The sequence below is a fragment of the Uranotaenia lowii genome, chromosome 1 (genome assembly GCF_029784155.1).
Source record: "Uranotaenia lowii strain MFRU-FL chromosome 1, ASM2978415v1, whole genome shotgun sequence".
NCBI lineage: Eukaryota > Metazoa > Arthropoda > Insecta > Diptera > Culicidae > Uranotaenia > Uranotaenia lowii.
The window spans coordinates 24,857,763-24,877,386 of NC_073691.1; the positions used below are offsets into that span (position 1 = coordinate 24,857,763).

Here is a 19,624-nt window from a genome sequence, read left to right on the forward strand (position 1 = left end):
ATTCATCTTCTCGACATCGATGGATCATTTTTCCTCCAATTTTACAATCGAGGGTCTGTCTCGCGGGGTTGGGTTTGTTTCTCCCAATATAAGATGGTTACGTCTAATACTAATAGTACACTCGTGTTGCTCAAATTAGTTTCTTGATCAATCAGTACGCAGCTGCTACAAATATATGTTACACCTCACACACTAGCGCCAAACTTCTTTCCTACATGTAAACGTGTTTTTGTTGTTTTTTTTCAGATTTCTAAATATGTTTGTTTTAACATTAATTTTGATGTTGTCGTTTGTTGATTTTGTGTTGCACAGCTCTTTCGATTTAATTTTTGTAATTTGTTTTTTTCGAATATTATCTAGCCGATCGATTAACTTGGATGATCTTCTATACCGATTTTGGTGATCGTCTCACACTTCTGAGTTGATATTCCCATGAATCTATTTACAGGATGTGAATATTTTTTGAATGATGATTATGATAGTACGATGAATGTAACTTTCCGTTTAAAGGGGGGAGATGTGGAGGATGGATCCCCATTCTTTTTGTTTGTCTCAGAGTCAAAATCTTTAAAGGGAAAATCCTCAATCGTTGTTCGCAAACTACAATGCTAGCTTATATTCGTTTGTTTGTTTGTTTTTTTTTTTAATTAAAAAGTATCTATACATCTCACATGGGCTGTTGCTGTTCGTTGAAAATCAAAAATACAAATTAACAAACACCCGGATTAGGTTAGTTTTTCTGTGTACAAATTAATGTTTTAAATTACAGAAAACAGTAACTAAACCAAATAAACAAGAAACGTGCCTAAACTCGAACTTTTTACAGAACCATACTTATATCAAAGGGGTGGTGTGTACTTATATTTTGATTCTTTTTATGCAGATTATTAGTTTTGAAATCCAAAATTTTCACACACGCGTTCAAAGGAAACTAGGTGTCGTTATTTTTTTTTTCTATCGATAGCTACCACAAACAACTGATTTTTGTCTATTTGTTTTTTTTTTTAATGTTTCAGTTTATATTACAACGCAAATAGAAGGTAAAACAAATTTCGATTCTGAATCGTAACAAACGTAAAAGTAAGTAACAGAACCAGGAGGACGACGCGACCCACAGAAAATGTTAAACAAATCAGAAACACATTTTCGTTTAAGAGTAGGAAACAGTTCTAAACTGTTTTGTGTTTTTTTATACTCTTTTGTTATTTGTTTGTTTGTCTTGTTCCATCCAATTTTGTCTTTTCATATTTTTCGACATCTTGGTAATACATTCGAATAATTTCTTTCGACAAGGAAGGATGAGCTGTCCATTTGTGTTCATTTCTTGTTTCGCGGTTTGAATAAGAATGTATGAGTTTAATGTTTCGATTGCTATAGATATCGTTCTAACACACACACAAATACTACATTGATGAGAAGGGGAAAACCAATAGACTGATGAGAAACTTTTTCTTTCAAAATTGTTTTGTATGATTAATGGTTTGTGTTCGTATTTATGGGTTTACTTCTTTCTATGAAATGTAGGATAGGTTTATTTATTTTCTGTTTCGACGTTTACCAGTCATGATGGGACTTTGATTTGATTTCTGATTTATTTTTGAGACAGCAGAAAAGTACTCGTTTACTTCACAATACTGTTGTTCGATTTCGGTTTAGCTTTATTTAGTTTTATTTTTTTCATATCATTTGTTTGACGACGATTTTCGACCTTGCTTTTTCTTTTAATTCGACATTTCGGTTTTAGGTTTCTGCCTCTTTTTTGCTCTTGAAGTTATTGATTGATTGTTTATTCAAAACTTTATTTTGGTATTCGCTTTCATCTTTTTTTTTTGTTCTTCATAAAATATCTATTACTCGAATTGGGGAATTGGCAAACGATGGGACGATTTTCAATCCTTAAAGATTATCAACATAAAACTTCTCAACGTGTTCATATTTTATGTTCTTTCAAATCCACATTATTATGCATAAGCCTCAAATGAGGAAAAAATTATGAAGGCAATCTTAAATTATACTCATGACTCGAATTTAAATTGACCAAGTCAGAAATTATTATGCTTAATTTCAATTCAATTGTTCCATAACCAAAAAAAATGATTCAAAAGTATGATATGCTTGAGGCTTCTTTCCAAACGTAAAATTTCTTGATTCTAGCATTCCAGATTTTTTTTTGAATTTATGAAATACAGTTAATTCTTTAGACTATTATTAAGCTTCCAGAAGTTGATATACTACTTCAACCTGAGAACTACTGACAGTTTTCCGTGGAAGAAGTTTTGAGATCTCAAAAAGATTTTTTCAAAAAGTAGCAACCCAAAACCTCAAGTTTATTATTACAACTCAACAACAGAACGGAAAATTCAAGTCAAATTTTTGAAACCTTAAATCAACAGCATAATACTCTTGTTTGTCTATCGGTAAGTCTACATTCGGGCGTTTATTTCAGCCTTCCTGATTTTTGCAGAAGTTTTGCTTCGGTTTGAATCGAAAAAGATAATTACCAAACAAATTCAGTACAATTCTGTTCCCAGTGAGCAAGATTACCAATGTTAAAATTTTCCGTAGGAAATTTCAACATTGCACTCCTAAAACCATCAACCAAGTGAATCTAAATGTTTAAATTAAGTAGGCACTTCTCTTTAGAAACTTTCTGGAAAAAACTTGTTTAAAAAATTTCCCAAACTGACTGCAACGCATTAATTTATGCGTCAATATTGCCTTTTCTAGGATAGCGTTAATAAAGGTCTAAATTTTGAATTCTGTTTGTGGTTTCAAAACTTGAATATTTAACTTCTGATCTGAGTTTTCGGATTCGAATCTGACACTATATTTTTGTACAAATAGAGAATATGACTCAAGTTTCAAAATTATTGTTAGACTATCGTTAACGGGATTTTTCCCCCTGGAAGTGTGTTAAGGAAAAACTAAACAAATTGATAATTTGCTTACACATTTTAAGCGTCAAAATTTCCTTTCCAGTTTAAAGATAGAATCATTTTGAATATGTAACTTCAACGGGTTCTTTTGATTTAATTTCGATTTGAGATTTTATTAAGAATTTGATTTTTTCATCCTCAATATAGACTTTGAATCGTCACATTTTGAATTCTTATTTAAAACGTGAATGAAAGGAATTCGTAAATTTTGCAACCAGTATTCTTAATCTTGAATTTGACCTTTTCATACTTTGACAAATTTCTAGAAAATTTAAGAATATAAAAAATAATGAAATGATTTCATAGACAAAACAAGGGTGATTTGGTCTGAAATAAGAAAAACAAAAAGATACTCAATAGAAATGTTTGTCCTAAAATTTCCTCTAATCTCTTTTCAAACACAATATTTTGATTTACTGATCCTTTTTAAAAGTACTAACATAAACTCAATTTTCTTCTCAATCACAGTTTCAAATTTCAAACTTTCATTTTATCCTATCGGATGAGACAGAATCTGAAATTTTATTAAGTAACAATTCTAAAATATAATATAACAAAAAATTCTCAAGACTGTTTTTGAAATTTCCAATTTGTAACATCTTAGTGTGGACTCAAAATCGGTACTCTAACCTCGAAATTTCAACCTGGAGTTGCATCTTAGTTTTTAGGATTTTCATCCTCTCAGGTGATTTATCCCGGAATTGCATCTTGATCTAAATTTAAATCCAAATCGTGAAATTTAAAAATCTGAATAAAAAATTTATGCAGCATATTAGGTAGTACTAGATTAAGAATATACATTTTATTCTCGTAGAATTGTTTACTCTTAATGCATAATGTGAGTTCAAAATTGACCCCTTGATTTTATTCTGAATCCGGCAGAAGTATTTTGAAACTAAATCGTAAATCTGTATTGGGGATCGAAATCTCAAATGGAATTTTGATCTAATTTTCTCTATTCTCCATTTCTGAGTTGCGAGTGTTATTGTTGAATCTGATTCCAAGTTCTACACTTCCAGAAGAAAGTGGAAAACTGAATGATAAAGGCTAAATTGTGTATCTATACGACTTCTTTTTGACTTCACTTTATTTAAAAAAAAAGTTTTGAGGCCCAATATGTTGATCCTATTTTGACCTTTGCATTAAGCTTCTAAACGTTTTCTTGATTTGTTTGAAATGACCTCCTTGTATTCTCAAGTCTTATCTGTTAATGAGTCAGAATTTTGAATAAAAAAAGTTTGTTTGACTTATGTCAAATTTAATGTTCAACTATTGTGAGTTCAAGTCAGGATTTAAGAATATACCTGAATTCTGAATCTCAGTTCCAAATTTACATTTTGAGTAGATTTGAATTTCAGTAGCTTTTATAAAATTATATTTTGTTAAAAATATTATTTTTTTTTCACTTTATAACCAATACCTAAATCTAAACTGTTATCTGGATTTTAATCTTTAAAAACAAATTTATTACTGAACCCTATGAATGTGTAAAGAATGATCTTCGATCAGATTCTGTAATCATTTCTCATAGTTGAACTTTTGAAGGTCAAATATTAAATTTTGAATGTAGGTTAGATGACACGACTTTTTAAAAGGTTATGCACTGCAGGCTACAATTGATCCAAAGCCTTTTATAAGGTCCCATGCCAAATTTTGGGACAGATCGGACAACGGGAAGGGGTCGCTCAACGAGCCTGAAGATTGTATGAGATTTAAAGACATTAAGACATTTTTGTTCGGGAGGAACATGAAATGCATGCCATTTCGTCAAATAATGGCCGATTAAGGCCATTTCTAATTCGAAAGATTTTGAAATCTAATGCAACAACAAAAACTTGAATTGTAGGAACAATATTTGATACATATTTCTAATTGTATTTGTGTTATTGTATCCTCTTAAGCCTGGTTTACACTTCCCGTGAAAATGAACGTAAAAAAACTTATTTTGTCATTAACTCAACAACGCGACTAAACTATAGATTTTATAACATAATGGAATCGATGAGGAAAGGTTGAAAGATAAAAATCTAACTAGTTTTGTTGTTAAAACCTCCTAGCACTGTTTTTATTCCGATTCCCCCAATATTCATCGTGAAATTTTCATCATGGCGGTGAGCCGGAATAAAAACAGTTCTTGGAGGTTTTAAACAACAAGACACGTTGGATTTTCATTTATCGTCCATTCCATCAAGTCACGAAATCTAGTTTAGTCACACTGTTGAGTTATTGATGGAATAAGATTTATCAAGTTCATTTTCACGAGATGTGTAAATGGGTCTTTACCCGGAAACTGTATGATTTGGCTACTTTAGTCTTGAATCAGAATTGTCGATGTTTTTCATAAATATTTTGTCCAATCTTGTTGATTTATTGAGATTCAATAATAAATTTAATTCGTTTTTGAAACGCCTTGTTTGTTTTTGAACTCCGTAAACATGATTTATTATCTTTCTTTGGGGGGTCAACTCGAAGGTTTGGCACCTGAATATTTTTCCTCCTGTGATTGGTAGTTTTCCTACTTCTAAATGGTGCATCTTTCAATGTTTTTTTCACATTTGAACAAAAGAAAAAACCTCCAAAATCGCTCACTACATTTATTATAAGATTGAAAAGGAAAGAACAAAAAAAAACGCATCCAAAACCAAAGAATTGGATTTGTTAACTCTAAGGATAGATATTACATATACATTCTGAAATAACAGGTTCTTAATTTTGAGTTTGACAAACAATACTAAGAAGCGCTTAATCTCTAGTTAGAACTCTAGACTTTTATGTACCTTCTTCCCTGACGGTGTGGTACACAAACACTTAAATCCAAATAACAAAAGTATTATTCTTTCTCTCATCCGAAAAAGAAGTCTAACGCGTCCACATTATTTGCCAATTCCCCATTCGGTGTGATAGAATTGTTACGTTTTTAACAGCCATCCTTTTTATCGTCTGCATTGGTAGCAGCAGCACTTCCGGGAGTCCCCGTCGATGCATTCTGCATCAACCGACACTGACCCCCCGCGGTATGCTGAACCACTTTTCCCGCGTTCGAACAGTAATCGTGCGTTCCCCCGACGGTGTGCCGTCTCCGGATGGATCGATTTCCGAGCTGCCTCCGCTGCCGTCCACCACCTCCCACATTACTCGACTGTTGTTGTTGTTGTTGTTGATTGTTCGCCGTCGGAGTCAGGATAATCTGTGGACCCTGACCACCCGCCGATGATGAGATCATTCCTGGTCCCGGTCCCAAGCTGGAACCGTGATGACCACCGGCGCAGCACATTGTCCCTGCACCTACTAGAACCGTTTGGCTGACGTCGTGAATTTGCCGCCTCCGGTTGATGTTTTTGTCCGTCTTTTCGTCCTTGGTCATCAGCAGCCGGGATCGGACCATGGCCACGTTACCGGTGCTGCTGTTGTTGTTGGTCAAATTTTGACTCTGATTGTGGCCACTGTGCAGATTGTTCTGGCAGCTGCTATTGTTGTTATTGTTGTTGTTGCAGCATTGGCCAGTTGCTGCTACATGAGCCACACAACAACACTCCACCAAGTTCTTGTGGTTTTTGTAATTTAGCGAAAGGGACCGATTGAGGTTGAACTTCCGCTCCAAATTGTTCGCCTTCCGTTCCAGATTGGTCAATATCCGATTCATCTTTTTCAGCACCTCGGTATCGATCCTATAGGTGGAGGTCAACTTTTCCCGAGGGTTGCTCGTCGTCGAAGTGTCCGTATCGTCCGAGCTGACCGAAATGTTGTTCACCTTGTCCTCCTCCTCCAGGTCCAGATCGTTGATGAGGGTTACGCAGCTATCGTTGGTGGAATTCGTTCCGGTCGTCGTCGTCCCAGTTCCTCCGCTATCGATCGACTTCTGCGATTGGGCCGATTTCACCGAATCGTCCTGCTGGGTACTTCCACTGGTGTTGTTGTTGTTCACCAAGTTGTTATTGCTGCCGGAGTCCGGTGAGGACTTTTTGAAAGGTCCTACAAAAAGGAATGAAACTGTTTGAAAAAATTCTTCTCTTAAGAAATTTAAACTAGAAAAAATCAAACCTCCACCACTAGCTCCGCTGTTTTGCCGCAGAGGTTTCGACCGAGTCGGGATCAACGGACGTTCCGGGGATTCGTCGGCATAGGGAATGTTTTCGCCCAGTGTTAGAGGCCTCGAATGGTGCATCGATCTACGGGTTGGAGTTGAACTTCGTAGCGTTATGCCACCATTATTGCTGCTGTAGCAACTGCTGCTGTTGTCCCCATCGCTTTCCAGCGTCGTTGTGTCCACCAGGTCCCGGTCGGAGTCGATCGAGGAATTTCGGATCGAACGTAGCTTGTGATCCAGGGCGATGGTGACCACGTTTAGGGACATCGAACCTGTTAAGAGGGAAGAGATGATGTTAGTACATGATGGATAAACTTGTCGGAATGGGTTTAGTAACGGCAAACTTAATTCGGCGTTAGCGTTACTGAGTATAGCTGTGGAAACACGTTGCAAAACCATGCTCGAAACACGATTTAGTCAGTCCGAGGTAGATAGATGATGTTTTAGATTACACATGGTCGAACAACAAACAGCATGTAGTGAATGAAGCTTGATTTTTTCAGGATCGAAAGATAAATTCGGGAGATCTGAGATTTTTTAAAACGCGACAAGTTTTTAGATATTAGTTGCAGTATGGAAGATATTGGGTCTCATATGATTTTTTTTATTCAGAAGCAACGCGAGCAGTTTAAAGTTTGTTTCACATAGAGTCTGGTTGCATCTTTTCATTTACTGCAGCGCCCCTAGTTGTCACATCGCGGATCTATTGACAGTGTTTTGATCCGGATGGCTTGTTTACTTAGTGGTGAAAATTTCATCAAGATTGAAGCAGTCAGTTCAAAAGTTATCGACGATGGAACGCGAAAGGCGAGAGAAAATTCTGCACACTCACGTAGAGAAACCGACGTGGTCAGGGGTAAGATCGCGAAATTCCAGAAATATCCAAAATCGACTGTAAATTCGGTGCTGCAACGTTACCGGGAGACCCTTACGGTGGATCGAGCAAAACAAATCAGGCGTAAAAGTGGAACATATGACCTGAAGCTGCGAGCGAAGGTAATCCGATCAGTTCACAATAATCCTGGAATCTCCTTGCGTGATTTTGCGAAAAAGTTCAAGACGAACCACAGTACAGCTCGACGAATTTGTTTGCGAGAAGGCATGCTGTCGTATCTTGCAAGCAAACACCCCAACAGGACGCTGAAACAAAACCTGGTTGCCAAAACCAGAGCAAGGAAATTGTACGAGAAAGTGTTGACCAAGTACAACGGATGCATTTTGATGGACGACGAAACTTACGTCAAAATGGATTTTGGACAAATACTCGGTAACAAATTTTACCTTGCGAAGCGTAAAGAGAATGTTGCGGGTAGATTCAAATTTGTTTTCGCAAAAATTTGCTCGTAAGTTGATGATTTGGCAAGGGATCTGTAGTCCTGGGAAGAAGACTAAGATTTTCATCACTGGGGACACAATGAATGGAAATGTTTACAAAGAAGAATGTCTCCAGAAGAGGGTTTTGCCATTCATTCGGTCCCACAAAGATCCGGTGAAGTTCTGGCCGTACCTGGCAAGCTGCCACTACAGCCAGGATGTCGTTGAGTGGTATAAGGAGAACAAGATCGATTTTGTTAAAAAAAGTATCAATCCACCAAACTGTCCGGATTTTCGTCCCATCGAGAAATATTGGGCAATAGTTAAACGTAAACTGAAGAAATGTGGCAGAACCATGAAAAAACCCGCTCAAATGGAAAAGTGGTGGAACAAGATGGCGAATGAGGTTACCAACAGTACTCTGCAGAAAATGATGGGTGGTATCACAAAAAAAGTTCGAAAATTCATCGGAAAATCTGACGAATGATTTTTATGTATTTTTTCCCTTTAAGTGCAATAAAAACCCTACAAAATGACATTTTTACTATTGTTGTACGTTATTTCTTTGCGGAGAAATGATCTATTTAATCCCACCAGATTCTATGTGAAACAGACTTTAAACTTAATCTGGACTGAATCAAAGCAATCGGAAGATTCCCTTCAATTCAACCACGGTAAAAGAAAAGTTCAGAAACCGGTATTTTGATAGCAACTTACTATCTTCTTCAGTGAGCATTTTTGAAAATGCTCACTGAAGAAGATAGTAAATTACTATACCAGTATTTAGCATAATAGCAAAACATGGTTTGCCGATTACCCACCACTAGAATATGGTATATACTGAGCTAAGATCGACCTATGGTAAGTATATTATGAACAAAACGCAAAAAAACGGACCGGTGAGAATACGGCAACTTTCTTATGTGTGCCTCCTACCGAGGGTTCGAAAATCATTCTGCATTCTAACACAGCCTCGGCTCGCAATTGATAGTGAAGAAAAATGAAGTGCTTAAAGAAGTTTTCAATAAATAAAAAAAAATTATAAAAAAAAATGGGGTTATTTTTTTATTCATTGAAATTCCCTTATAAAAAAAACCCCAAGGTTTCGACCACTCGGTTTTAATTAATCTACTCGAACATAACCATAAATAACTTTCGAAATGAAGTTTTAATACTACTTCCAACAGTGGCGAAAACAAAAGCAGGTTAGGTCGAGAGGTTAACGAGTTTGCACTACAACCTAGAGGGCAACGGATCAATTCCCAAAGCGTAAATAGCTTCTTTGCAATAAATTATGATTTAGTAAACATTGAAGTCAACGAGATATATCGTGATAGACCGGCAACCTAGCAGTCTGTCATCTGATTGTCAGAGCAATCTGTCAATCGGAATTTTTTTCGGCACGTAGTAGTTTCTTGACATTCTCTTAGAAGCTGAATAGCGTTCTCTACAGTCACCAAATGAACTTGAAAGTAGCTTTAAGAACTTAAATTTTGGGCTGATTAGCATTCTCTTCAGACACAAACGAGAGCTGATTAAGCTTATATGGACCCTTTTAAAGGGAATTCTGGTTGCTTGGGTAATCCAGTTCTTTACTACTCATTTTTCATCACATTCGCAAAAATCAGGCAAAATCAGGCATATTTTCAAAAATCAGGGAAATTCAAGGGCTTATCAGGTTGTCAGGCAGAGCCTCTAAAAATAAGGCAATCCCTGAAAAATCAGGCACATTGGCATCTCTGACCACAAGGGCAACATCCGACCGAACATGTCCTCTTTCACGTTTTAGACGCCGAGCAGACCAGACGTGTTTCCTCCACTGTAAGTTATTAGTCCCAGCCGACAAAGGACCGACTCACACATTTAGCGATTCCTGCCAGGAGCTTGCTTAATTGCAACAACTTGATTGCAAGCAACTTGAAAGGACCAGCGAAGAAATTGATTCCTAATTTTAAAGAAAATGAAGGAATTCCCTTGCCCTTCAGGAATGCGTCAACGGGATTTACATAATTTGCTGCGCTGTTTATTGACAAAAGCTTGAACGGTCAATTATTATGTTCGGAGTTTACTTCATTGGTGTAATGCATTTTTTCGTGAGTGTTGAAGCATCCGATTTTCGCATAGAAGAAATCCGCATTAACAGTGAATTTTCTAGATGATACTTTTGAGCATATTCGAAGAAGAATTTAGTTTAACTTTTTTTTTTGAATGGCAAAAAAGTTGAGCGGTTTGTTTGCAACCATTTTCTTTGTTTATTAATTTTCAGATTACGATGGGTTCAAATGGACAATATGTGCGCGCTCCAAATGCGGAAGACTCCCAAATGTATTTTGACGAATTGAATCCAACAATCTGGGAGTGAATAAAGCTTTGTCGAGACATCGCGTCTGACTGAGAATGGTGCAGTGGATGTACTTTTAGCAACGCATTTTGGAGAGGTGGAAGAAGAGAAGGACAGTTGGCTCTCAGTAGGAATGATAAATTCCAACCAAAAGGACCACTGCTGTGAGAGAGAAAACGAACTGTCAGCTGGTAATTTTGGTGAACGGATGGATCGGCTAAAGCGGCTTATGCTTCAATTGGCCGACTCGCACAGATAGCCGGCAGCCAATGAGCCGACAAAGTCGACAGAAAATGGTTGGGGTTTCCCTGAGGAAGATACACTGCAATTTCCGAGATACTCTCCTGTTAGATTGGAGGCGATTCCTGCATTCTTGTAGGATGTCCCATCTAACGAATTTTGGGAAATCTTCCCTGTCGAACACCTCTTCAAGGACTCGTCTGGTTTATTTCGGGGTTGGCTTTTCAGGTTTACCGTTCATTGCACATGTTTTGCACGATCCGACCCGTTTTTTGGCATCGGTTGCCACCATACACTTCCCTGAGGATACTCTTCAATTTTTCTGTCCTGCGGTGCGACAGAGTTTGTCCTTTCAGGGTTTCTGGTATTACTGCGCACCATTCTTCACCATCAATCCGTTTTCTAGAGAAAGTTCTTTTGCAACAGAGCGAAACTTGTTCAGGTCAGATGCCCATGCCCCTAATTCTAACGATATGATGACTTGTTGGAGTACTGTATCCCTTCCCGTAGCTTCTTTCGTTTCGCTCTCTGTAAGAAAACTCTCTACGATTGAATTGAGGCAGGCTATTTCGCAGGGTCTCTTTACCTCATCGAATGCGACATCTTCTCCTACATAAAGTCAGGACGACGGGTCAGCGATAATCTTACGTCCTTTAACAAATTGTACTTCGTAGTTGTATGGACTATGGCGGAGTGTCCATCCCACAGCGCTGGTACTTACCAGTTCTTTTCGAGTTCTCCCGCGTACGGTTCAGAATGAACACTGTGCCTCCCGCGTCGGTTCTTAAAAATAAAATGTTTTTTGAAGAGGAAGAACGAAAACCGTTCGATTTCAGTAGAAGTCAAGGCTTTAGATGCAAAGCTCATTACTCTTGGGGGATGACCAACTTTCTCTTGCACCAGGACCGCGCCTAGTGCGATCGGAGAGGCATCTGTGTATAGAATCGTTTTATCATGTCCCGAGAAATAACCCAGGGTAGTGTTGTTGGGTTCCCGAAATACAAGTTTTAGTTGAACACGCCACCCAAAGGGGGCTTTTTAACTCAGCAAAAATGTTGATATGCGGACTTAAAAAACGCAGCCAAGCCCAGGAAACTGCGGAGTTCAGGATTTGTTGTCGGAGGACAAAAGTTTTGTATGTCTTTAATTTTCGCTTCATCTACATCAGTGGTTTTCAAAGTGGTCCCTGCCACCCCCTGGGGGCGTTGAGAGCCAACGAAGGGACGGTGAAAAAGCCCAGAACTACCATTTTTTGTTGTTTTTTTACACAAATTTTTTTGAAGTTCGTCCAGCTCATGGCCAAGAAACTTGATGCGAGTCCGCTCATATTTGCATTTGGCGCTAAAAGTGTCAGATTATTCAAGCGCAAAATCTCAAATACTCGGTAGGGGTTCGTTCTAAGTTTTTCGATAGAATCTGCAAAAATGAGCACGTCGTCAATGTAGATTATGACATTCTTCTCATTCCCGAGGATGCGGCACATTTCCCTCTGAAATATTACAGGGGCGCAATTGACCCCGAATATTAGCCGAGTGAAACGGTACATCCCGATTTCAGTCAAAACGGTGGTCAAATCTCGGGACTCTTTACTTAGTTTCAGATGATAGATACTGTACTTTTAACGATTATATTTACCGGATTCGACTTAAGTAGTCAAATTTTGATCCTTTGGATAATCAGCGTTCGAAAACCTCAAAAAAGGCAACGTATTCAGCCTATCACAGTGGTAGTAGATCAACTTCCTTCAAGAACCACCAAATTCCGGACGATCACCTTCGTCAAGCACCTGTGTGATCCTCTTATCAAAAGAGACGTCCTCTCAGTTTTCGGTCTCTTCTGACCTTGTTTAAATCGAATCATCCAGCCACCTTGTAACAGATGTCTGAGCCAACCATCAAAGCTGTTAAATAAAGGTCAAGCGTATTCCGGGGAACATAGATTACGCGATATCGACACTACAGAATCAAATCTGTCGATGGTTTGGCCTAGAAGAAAAAGCAGCTCTTTATCCATTTAAGGTGTGCTTCAAACGACCCAAAGCTGGTTCCTTTGGGTCCTTATTAGCACAAGGCAATCAGCTGGAATCTATTCCTTGTCTTATCACTATATTTCATGCTAAATAGTTCCAGCTTGGGGTTTAAAGTTTCAACCCTTCAATAAACGCGATCCAAGAATAAATAGCCAAAGCAGTGTCTCTTTGCTTCAGGAGTGATTATTTCTCTTCTCTACCACTTGCAGTCCTGTGTTTCGAAAAATTTTAAGGTTCTAAAGTTCAAACATTGAAACATTAGTAATTAATATCTTTTCTTTTTAAATGTTGAACCGATAAGAATAATTGTGGCTCATCAGCGTCTGTTGTGTATTGGCATCCGACATAAAAATTATAATTTTTTTTCGGGGATTCTCATCCGGTTGGATGATTCATCCCGTCCTAAGTATTAGTTTGGGTAGAAAATCACACATTACAAAGGAAAAGCCTTAATAAAGCGGCAGTAGACGTCAGCAACGCTATTAGCAACTCACAAAAACTTTGGAAATTCTGGTTATTTCATAGGGAAAGGTTTGGAAAGCTGGTCTGGGAAACAAACAACCGAAAACTGCACAAATTAAATTCTAAAGGTACCTCCACCTTTTCCGGGAACTAATACGAACTGTTGAACTAGTGAGTGGTAACTTCAATTCACATTAGCTCCGCCGCCAACCGGCTTCGATTGACATCAATACTTTTGCGGTTTCAATTTTTTGTTTTACATCTTCAATCTAAAGGTCTCTTCTGATTTTCTTCTCATTGAAGAAAATCGAGAGATCATCATCTAACAACTGTGAACTTGTTTGAACGTTTCTGATTTTGTTTGTTTGTATGTTTGCGTTGAAGCTAATGCTTTTAGAAGTTACGTATAATACCAAGGGTAATATTTCCGATAAACTGAAGGTGAATAAATATTGTTACTCTTTCTGGTTCTATCTTTAGATTTTTTCTTGTTTGTTCAAACTTACCATTATCGGCAAATGCACTATCGTTGGAATCCTCCTCGGACGATCGGTTTAATACTGATGAGTTGTCGTCGTTGCTCTGGGTGCTGTGGTGTCGTCCATCGACATTTCCTGTCCCTGCTGTTGCTCCCGACGCCACCGTTCCGGTGGTCATTTGCTGCTGCTGCTGCTGCTGCTGCTGCTGCTGATGGTAGTACTGATGATTCTCCTTCTGACTTTCGTCCATCCTCACCACCACCTGATGCTGATGCTGATGGCGATGATGATGATGACTCGCACCGCCCGGATCCGACTGACTTCCGCTTCCAGCACCACCGCGACCTGCTCCAAGGCTAGCTGCCGTTCCAGGAAGCAGGTATCGGTGCGAAATTCGTGACGATTGTTCCTTGGATTCCGCTGACTGTTGAGCAAAATTTGAAAAAAAAAATTAGTAGTAAGTTTCTCACAATTGTAAAAGAATTTTATCAGAAAATGACAAAACAAACCGTGGTGCTATCGAGCGACAGCGAGTCCGGAGTCGTCGAGGACATGGTGCTCTTACGCTGGGCCGTCCTTCGGATCTTCCTGTTGGCCGCCTGCACAATCTGGGCCACGAAATGGGAACTACTTTCCTTTGATGATTCTTTGAAGGCTGCAAGTTGAAGTAAAAAGTCTCCATTAGAAATCGGATTCAAGAAACCAATCGATAGCTTAGCTTACGTTCAATTTTAGAAACATTATCCAGCAACAGCGACGTGGAGGGAACCTCCAGGCCGGAATCGACGGTGGTCGTGGCCGGCTTCTCGACCACATTCGGCAGCAGGTCGTCCTCGAAGAAGTACTGGTACTGGAATGGCAAAAAAAGCAATGTCAATCAGTGAAAACTTGACCTTAACGTTCTTTTGTGAGGTTCAGCTTTTGATTTTATACGGCAGATTTGAGACGCTAAATTAATGATTCAGAAGGTTACCCGATTAAACAGATTCAAATGCCTTATTCAGATTTTCAAATTCAGATTCCATTTCGATACTTTGTAAATCTTTTACATCAGTTCAGAATTTCGAATGTGTATGGGTTTTAAACTCCCATGCAAAGTTCTTCTACTTTTTCTCTGAACCTTTCCTAATATTAATTCCATATAATAAATCTGTTGTTAGCATGTAATTTCAAATTTGTGTAAATAAAAAAAAGTCTCACAAACAATTTCTCAATCAACTTACATGCGTAATGAGCACCTCGACGATCTGGCACTGGTGTTTCATGTCCTTGACGGCGGTCTCGAGCGACTCGTTGGCACTCCGCACCACCGAGGGGCCAAACACGATGGCCATATTGCGGGGATCCATCAGATTAACTAGGGCATTGGTGCTTATCACACTCAGGTGCCGCATCAGATGTTTCAGGGTTTCGTAGTTGTAGACGGGAATGCGCTTCAGAAGCTGCTTCAGCTCGATGAGGCGCTGCTGGCCGCTTATTAACTTGTCGACCTGGATGAAACTTTGGTAGAGGTCGGCCGGGATGAGGGGCTCCGGAAGGTTTCGAATGAAGGATTTCAGAAGGGATGATACTACGTTCACGTCTTCCCACTTCGGGTCTTTAAGGGTCGTTTCGTCCATGCCCCGATTGACTTGTTCCGTTAGTTGCGAGATGGCTGCGGTGTTTCCGGGTATCCGATAGATTCCGATGACACCGAGGCCTTTGCTCTCGACGATGCCGGTACATTTGGCTAGGAGCAGCGGGACGTAGGGGTTTTCCTCCGATTGAGGGCACAGTTGGAGAGGGACATTAATGGAAGCTCCGTCCGGAAGAAGGATTTCCGGATGCTGGGAACCGGGTGATCCTGGTTGACCCTGCATTTTGCGGAACTGTCGGGCAACGATTCCTTTCCAGGTTTTCGACTTCGGGGAGCCCGTCTCCTTGTCCGAGCTTTCCTTGCCACTGTGGCTGGCGGCATTTGCGTGGGCAACGGCTGCCGGTGTCAGGATGGCCGCACTGCTCTGCTGCGGCGTTTTTCTACTTTTGGTAACCGGCGATTGGCCGGAAGGAGATCGGGAACCTAGGGCATACTTCCGGTGTGATTTGGTCGAAAGTAGCGGCGAGAATTCGTCGTTGCTGGTCGATTGCACACTGGTGAGGGCGGCCACCCGTTGAGGTTCCGCCTGCTGGCCTCCGAGGCCACTGTTGATGTAATCCTGAAAAAATGAGAAAAAAAAATTAATTCAATTGATGAAAATTGATAAGAAATTTAGGCTAACAATGGTCCTCCCAAGGCGGCAGCAAAATATTCGAACCAACTTTCGGCGAATTAGTTCCTGCTCATCTGCGATGCTGATAAAATATCGGGAACTTCCATAGGCACTGTCCCGTTGAAAGTAGACGTGAATAATTGGAGCTGTCAGGATCAAATCCATGATGAATCTCATATTTGGCTAAATATAAATAAATGTCTGATAATCACAAATGTGAATTCCAGTTGATTTGTTGCACGAAATTTCATCCCCCAGTTCTCTGAAGAACTGAAGAATGGAATGAATGAATGGCCGAAGTCCACTCACTAACTCAAGAGAGCTGACCAAACACAACCCCATATCATATCCGTAAACAACAAGTGGTGGCTCCCCGGATGCTCGTGGAGGTGCTTCAGCCAGAGGCGTGATTTTCGGTAAATTTTCATGGGAAAATTTTACGAATATTTTTTGGAACAATTTGCGATCCTACCAAATCGATTATGATCAACTCGGTAGAAAAAATTCAAAAATGTGATTTTTACAAATGAGATTATCTCCTCAAAAATTTAAGAGAAAATTTGTCGAAAGAATCTAACCCCCCGATTACGCCACCCACTTGATTTGCGGTGTTTATTAGCGAAAAGTACCTGTACCTGTAACCATCACCAACTGTCGACCAACTGTCCCCCCAATCTTCAAAACGAGCGCCACCGGCTTTCCGGGAAAGAATACTGATGACGATGAGATGGTATTTTATTTATCAACAACAACAACGCTCACTTATCGGGGTGAAGATCGTTATCTGAATCCAGTTCTTTGCGGTCGGTGTGTTGACGACTATTTTCGGCACTTGAATTCTCTCTCTTATCGATGTTTGTTGGTTAGCCGGTCAGTTGGTCGAGCGACTTTCTTGGCGGTATCTTAGAAATTTCTAATCAAGAAATTTATGAGCTACCAACCGGTGGGACAAAGCAAAACGATTGGATAAAACTTTCTGGATGATTTGTGTGGCATTTAGGGTGGCGGATGATAATTGTTTCCTCAAATAAGCCCGGATGGCGAAACGAATTACTATCATGTGTTAAACGGATACCGGTAGATGGGAATGTAACCTAATAAAATTGGACACACTTGAACCATCCAAAACATTGACCGATTTTATCTTAAACCTAAAGAGAACTCTTCATTTTCCTCTATGCTATAGAATTAATCCCTCTCTTGCATAATTATGTTGCAACGATCCGGTTCGAAGGACCAATTTTCTGTATGAAGGGTTGAAACTTTGAAACCTTAGTTAGGAAACTAAGGATAATACTACTCAGACATCACATCTACTCGACGAAGGAGTCATTTTTTTAGCTCTACATAACGGGGGAGTTCAATCTTCTTTTTTGCAGATATCATTGCTCTTAAATGTTCCATCCTTACGGGTCGCTTCCAAGTACAATCTCCAAAACCTTTACAATGGCAGTCACATTGTTAAAAGATGGCCTCGCTTCCATGAATCAGGATTGCAAGCTATCTACATAGAACGTTAATAACCTTCGATACGGCATTTCAAATATTGCAACGAAGGCCACGATCATGGAACACTTCGAAATTTCCCGGCCATCACTGCAACAATACGCGAATGAGAGGGTCTTCCCAGACGTTTGGAAGAGGCAGAGATTGGTGTCCTGCCAAAGCCGGGAAAGCTACCAGGTGATCCATTGCTCCATTGCCTCTTGGACACAGCTGGCAAGGTGTTGGAGAAGGTGGTCCAGAGAAGGATCCAGGTCTATACCGAGGCCGAAAACAACTAGGTCATCGAAGGAGCAGATGAAGCTGAAACCGATTTTGCGAAGTGGTCACCCTTGACGTGCAGAACGCCTTTAACAGCGATTGTGTCGTCGTTCATTCGTATGAGGATCCCGTCAAATATCTGTAGGAAGGTGGAGTGTTACTTCCGTAATCGCCATCTGCAGTACTTGACCAGCGAGGGTCTCGGCAGGGTTCCCCAGGATCGATTTTTGACCCGGTAATGTGGAACATCGTCTGCGACAAACTGCTGGGGTTGCGACTCCCCAAGCGAGTGAGATTTGCGGGATTAACCGATGACGTGGTTTTCCTGGCTACGGGCCCTACTACTCGGGAGCTACTCGCCAAAGTAGCGATCGAGCGTGTGGAAAGTTGGATGCGCTCCAAGAGTCTTCGTCTGGCTCACCACAAGACCGAGATGGTGCTGATCACAAACCTGCAATCAGCACAAACAGGGACGATTGCAGTAGGACCGAGCGCAATCGAGTCCAAGCGTGTGATTAACTACCTGGGAGCAATGATCGACGATCGGCTGAGCTTCACGAGCCATGTCGAATAACTCAGCGATCCGTTGCAACAGAAAGAGTGTCCTGGCTAGTGTGACCTCGTTCATTCTGCTATATGGAGTGGCAGCCAGGAAGGCAGCCTTTAACAGACAGTGCAACATACAGAAGCTCTGCAGTGTGCAGCGGCTGATGAATCTGAGGATGATCAGCGGATACCGAACCGTATCTTCGATAGCGGCTGATGTGGTAGTGGGGATCATGCCCATCTCGATCTTGTTAAAGGAAGATATCATCTGCTACGAGCATAGGCACATGCCCGACCTGCGGAAACATGCCAGAGAGGCCTTGATAACCAAATCGCTTGATCCCTAATGTCGGATTCTGGATGAATCGGAAACATGATGTATGGAGCAATTCTTGACTGGTCTCGGATATTTCATGCGTGTTATTGCGGCTTCACCATTCTGAAACTTGCGGTGTCATAGTTGAGACACCAGAGCAGTGTTCCTTCTAAGGGGTACGCATTAACATGCTTGCCGCCTGTGAGCCCGACACGACAACCGACAACTCCGTGCGGAAGATATGTGAAGATGCCAATACTTGGCGCGTGGTCAGCTTTGGGTTCCCCCGGATCATGATTGCCCTGCAGAAGAGTTAGAAGCTGTACCAGTCCGCGACCGTGACACCTTCGTGTCGGGGAGCATCTGAGTAGAACGCGCCCCCTGCGACGGATGCTGCGAGGATACGAAAATACCTTCTCCGCAGTCGAACTCTTAGAGGGAAGAGTATTCATACTGTGGAATGCTCGCAGATAAAGTGACTTCACGTCGCTGTCTGGTGAGTCATTGAGCCGGATAGGATGATATCATCGTCAGACGCTATGACAGGCGTGAGTCTAGGATAAGCTGTGTAACGGGGAGGAAGGTGATAGGAGACAACCCCTTGAACGAACCACCACTTCATGCGCCAGGTACTCGAAAGCACCGTGGGGTCGCAATTTGTTCCCTCAGGACGGGTCTTGACACCAAAAATAGCGTTCAAGTCGCTCAAGGAAATAATCCAAAATGCAAAACAACAATCATTCAGGGTAGTGAGGTTTCCTTTGAAGGTTTTCCTCACTAGAACCTTTACTGCCGATACGAGAAAGACCAGGACAAGAAAGATCACGGTTTGCGATGACCACTAAAAAGAGTTCAATTTGA

General features: G+C 40.4%; 1 protein-coding gene across 7 annotated transcripts in view; it reads right to left on the reverse strand.

Moving 5' to 3' along the window:
• Positions 1–5,516: 5,516 nt before the first annotated feature.
• LOC129741867 (uncharacterized) overlaps positions 5,517–19,624 on the reverse strand; it is a 544,810-nt gene continuing 530,702 nt past the window's right edge. For 6 of the 7 annotated variants that reach the window (XM_055733697.1, XM_055733690.1, XM_055733681.1 and 3 more), the window contains 6 exons: positions 15,112–16,083; positions 14,612–14,738; positions 14,398–14,543; positions 13,916–14,312; positions 6,978–7,295; positions 5,517–6,908 (listed from right to left, as the gene is read on the reverse strand). In XM_055733697.1, the coding sequence (XP_055589672.1) occupies positions 5,854–6,908; positions 6,978–7,295; positions 13,916–14,312; positions 14,398–14,543; positions 14,612–14,738; positions 15,112–16,083 (3,015 nt within the window). In that variant the 3' untranslated portion in view covers positions 5,517–5,853. Of the gene's footprint in view, positions 6,909–6,977; positions 7,296–13,564; positions 13,845–13,915; positions 14,313–14,397; positions 14,544–14,611; positions 14,739–15,111; positions 16,084–19,624 lie in introns of those variants that run through there. The other variant, XM_055733711.1, reaches the window with a different exon arrangement.